Genomic DNA, 4,149 nt, shown 5'->3' on the forward strand with positions numbered 1-4,149 from the left:
GGGGATAAACTATAGCATACAGACATACATACATAAACTTTGCAAAGAGCACACAGATGTAAACAGGTACAGAGATATTCTTTTAGATAAATAGTTAAATTGGATGGATTGATGGATAGATAGATAGAAAGACAGATAGATTAGATAGATAGATATATTGACAGATTTGATAGATAGATAAGTAGGTAGATAAATAGGTAACTGCGCTCTGACAAAAAGGTTGATGCGAAAGATAAGCAGTCAGACAGATAAGTAGATAATAATTTAACGTGTAGTACACACCAGCGCTGCCATGCTATGACCACTACCAGCCACGCGGACAGCGTGAGGCTGAGGTGGTTCAGGAAGAGGCCCAGTTTGCAGGACCAGGTTCCCAGGTGCAGGAGTTCGAGCCCCCAGAGCACCCTGAGCCAGGTTTGCAGGGCGCTGGTGTAGAGGAACACGGTGTCCACCACGGCCAGTGCGGAGAGGAAGAAGTTGAGGTTGTCGGTGCTGATGGCGCCCCGCCGGAGCACTAGGATGACCAGAGTGTTGCCCACCGTGCCGGACAGCACCAGGATCGGGAAGGCCACCTGGAAGAGGAATTGGAATACGGGCTGCCCCTTACGGTTGGGATCGGAGGGTCGAGCCGATCGTCCGACTAGGTCGCCATGAAAACACACGCGTTTGTTTTTGAGGCGAGGAGTCGGGCGACAAACGTATTTGTTTTCAGACGACCGAGTCTGGCGTAATGGGCACCCCGTGTAATACTCACTGCCTATTTGCACGATCGGTTTGGTTTGCTTGTCAGATTGGGGGCGCAAAGTGGCTATGGTTGCACAAACCGATCACCCGACTCGTCACGTAAAAAACAAACACATTTGTTTTCAGGCGAAGAGTCGGGCAATCGGTTTGTATGGAGAACCGATCCCTCAAAGGACACCCCTTAGGATGCTTTATGTCCCTGTCGGCACAATGTAGGTCATTAACCCTTTTCTGTTTTGAGGTGTTTCCATATATATGTTTGTACTGAGAGAATAAAATGTTCACATAAGTGAGATTTAAACAAAGATTTAATACTTCCCGCCCCCATATGAATATTATGCAAGTTCACAAACTGGTATTAGAACATCTCCTTTACACTTTTCTTAACATCAGTTGAAAAAATAACAGTGGTGAGGATAAAAAAAACCGTGACATCCCCTCCTTCACCCTGGACGGAGGTCTTGAAAACGAGAGAGAGAGAGAGGGAGAGAGAGACCCCCCCCCCCCCCCTCCCGCCTTATTTTTCTATACCACTCTTTATGACTGTTAAAGGCATTTCGTTTTACTTCTCCTATTGAATTCGAAACTAGACACTTGTTTGCACCACAAAAATGGTGTGTCCCTTTGTAATAGTGGTCAAAGAGCTCTCCTATTGTAGGAGTCGAAGAAAAGAGTATTGAACTATAGCGTGAGGGCACAGTCGTTTGGCTCGCTTTTTCGAAGGCACTTACTTCAAAAAATGCCTCTACACTTTAACACCAAGCAGCTTATCTTCTAACAAACACACTGATCCCATTGATACAATATCTGAATGCACCGGATCAGACCTGCCAATCGGGTTTAATGCACTGATGTCTCATGGATTTTTTTTTCGTTCGTTTTTTCTGGCTGTGGTAACAAAGTTCGTGTGTGGGAAATCGATTCGAGATTAGTTTATTTGATATGGGGGTGGCAGGGACGGAGAGAGAGAGAGATGACGTGTGTGTGTGTGTGTGTGTGTGTGTGTATGTGTGTGTGTGTGTGGTTACAAATGCGTTTGCATGTGCATGTGTGTTTTTGTGTGTCGCCAGCTTTCTTCCACTTTCAAGATTTTCCGAGCGCCCTCTTTCTGTCTCACCTTATCTGTCGATCTTTTTCGTGCAGTCGTCACTCACGCACACTTTGCTGTGTTCTAAATGAACAGATTGTTCTAATCATTTACTGTTCCCTTTTTAAAATTTAGGATTTTGTTTTTATGGTGATTGACTTGTTAGTCATTGCTGACGGCTGAGAGACAGTGTGCTTTGGAATAGCCAGACTCACTATGAGGAGATCTGTAATGTACGTCTCACGTTCTCCCATTTTTCTCTGGCGGATATAACCTCTCAACGTCTCCTGAGACCAGCCGTTCTTTTACACATAGTGTTCGCGCTAATGGCGTCCCGTGATCCTGGATAATATTACCGAAGCTTTTCGACATTTTTTATGTTCAAATGTGTCGATTTTCCGTTATTTTGTGTTAAATGCTGAGCGCCTACTTTCTAGAAGGGATGTGCGCTATAAAAATGCAAAGTATTTTTAATATATTACTGTTCTGTTAGTAAGGAGAAAAAATATGATTCAGAAATAAAAAGCAGATGAGATGTATTCAAAACGTTTCTTTTTATGTGTATGAGTTTGTGATGGGGATTAAGGCACTGAAAAGTAATGGGAGCGCAGTATATCAATAGACCTGAGGCCGGAGTTTCAAAGTGATGCGAGCAACCTGTCTCTTGAAGGGTCATATTTTCTGCTGATAATGATGTTCCTGGCTTTTGCTCGTTGAAATAGACGTACTATTCTTTGAATGACTTTGCGAATTACACGCAGAAGCTACACGCAGAAACTACACGCAGAAGCTACACGCAGAAACTACACCGGCCGTATTTTAAAGTATGATGTTATCTAAAATCCACCCTCAGTCTGCAAGAAGTTAATGAGGTCTGTCAAGTGACTTTGATGAAGAAGATTAAGGACTTTTCGGCTTTTATTTTATTAGAATCTGAAGAAACATTGATTCAAGCTGTGTAGAATATTTGAATTGAAAAATCAAGATTCATGAAGTCTCTAACAGAAGTCAAGTTTGACTTACCTTGATCATCATCACGGCCGCTCTGTACATCTGATACTGGTTCAGGTCGCCGAAGTCGTAAGTGTAATTATAGTTCTGTGTGGTCAGTGGTGTGTGTGTCCACTCACCAGAATCTCCGCCCACGGTGACGTTGTATCCGAACCCGGTACCTTCCATGTCTGGGGGAAATGGCTAAATACCTGTCGTCTGTGGCCGTGCAGCGTCCTGGGGGGTGGGGGTGTGGGGCTACCTGTACAAGACAGGAGGATAGAGGTTCAGATGGTTGTAACAGAAGGATTCAGTTGAACAAATAAAGATGTCGTATGATATTCAATATGTCAGGGAAGGAGCACCCATCGAACTCGGTTCACGTAGTGCAAACTTCAGATTATCCTACGCCTTACGGAAAAATGTATCAGAAAGGACATACTCGATATTATGCTTATGCTAGGTTTCTCAGTGTTCACTATATACCAACCAATGCCTATCTTTTTGGTAACCCCTTTCTGTCATTCACCTATTTTGCACGTCCCTACACCGTCGTCGATTGTTTTATTGGGGGGGTTTTCACAGCGCTGCACTGCTGTACCACCGAATTTGAGTCAACTCGTGGACAAGCATATATTTCTTAAAAGTTTCACCGCCGCGTGAAATATGAACGAAAGTGTCTGGTATGCGCCAGATGTCCCATTTTATGCACCGATAATAAATGAGAGTCGGTCGGATCCATCCTTTCCGCAGTTTATGTGGTTTTGTCTGCAATCCGACAAGAGAACACAGACACAACCCTCAACAATATCAGTGGCAAGTAGCGAGATATCCGTGGAATGAGAAGGCCCGAAAGAGCTCCCTCGTTGAGCAGACGAGTGGCCCTGAGCTCCGGAAAGCACCCCACTCAACCTTTCGTCGCAGCAGACGGCAAGTCGTGTCGTCGATCTCCAGTGTTTGACACTGACGCGTCTGCGCTTTCTAAATTCTGCTCAGGTATATATGCGCGAGAGAGTGTCCTTACATTTTACTCTTTCGCAGACCACAAGTGCGTTTGTTTGCCCTCGGATATGCTGCCACTACACTTGCCCTCACTTTTTTGCTTCCATTACCTCACTATGTCGCCCCCTTTTTTCCTCTTTTTTCTCGACCAAACTGTTGTGCCTCTTCGTAAAAAGGGCTGTGTGACAGTGTAATCAGTTAATCTTATACTTTATCTTCGGTTTTTGTCTTAACTAGTAGTCTCCCCGCTCCGCCTCTCTCTCTCTCTCTCTCTCTCTCTCTCTCTCTCTCTCTCTCTCTCTCTCTCTCTCTCTCTCTCTCTCTCT

General features: G+C 44.6%; 2 protein-coding genes across 2 annotated transcripts in view; one reads left to right on the forward strand and one right to left on the reverse strand.

The window, feature by feature from the left end:
- LOC101845912 overlaps positions 1–4,129 on the reverse strand; it is a gene marked incomplete in the record, with an annotated part of 15,252 nt that extends 11,123 nt beyond the window's left edge. Inside the window, 3 exon segments of the mRNA XM_035969051.1 lie at positions 283–572; positions 2,855–3,083; positions 3,351–4,129. Of these exon segments, the coding sequence (XP_035824944.1) occupies positions 283–572; positions 2,855–3,010 (446 nt within the window).
- LOC101850877 (transient receptor potential cation channel trpm) overlaps positions 1–4,149 on the forward strand; it is a gene marked incomplete in the record, with an annotated part of 71,917 nt that overhangs the window by 14,072 nt on the left and 53,696 nt on the right.

This window comes from Aplysia californica, unplaced genomic scaffold (genome assembly GCF_000002075.1).
Source record: "Aplysia californica isolate F4 #8 unplaced genomic scaffold, AplCal3.0 scaffold00110, whole genome shotgun sequence".
Classification (NCBI taxonomy): Eukaryota; Metazoa; Mollusca; class Gastropoda; order Aplysiida; family Aplysiidae; genus Aplysia; species Aplysia californica.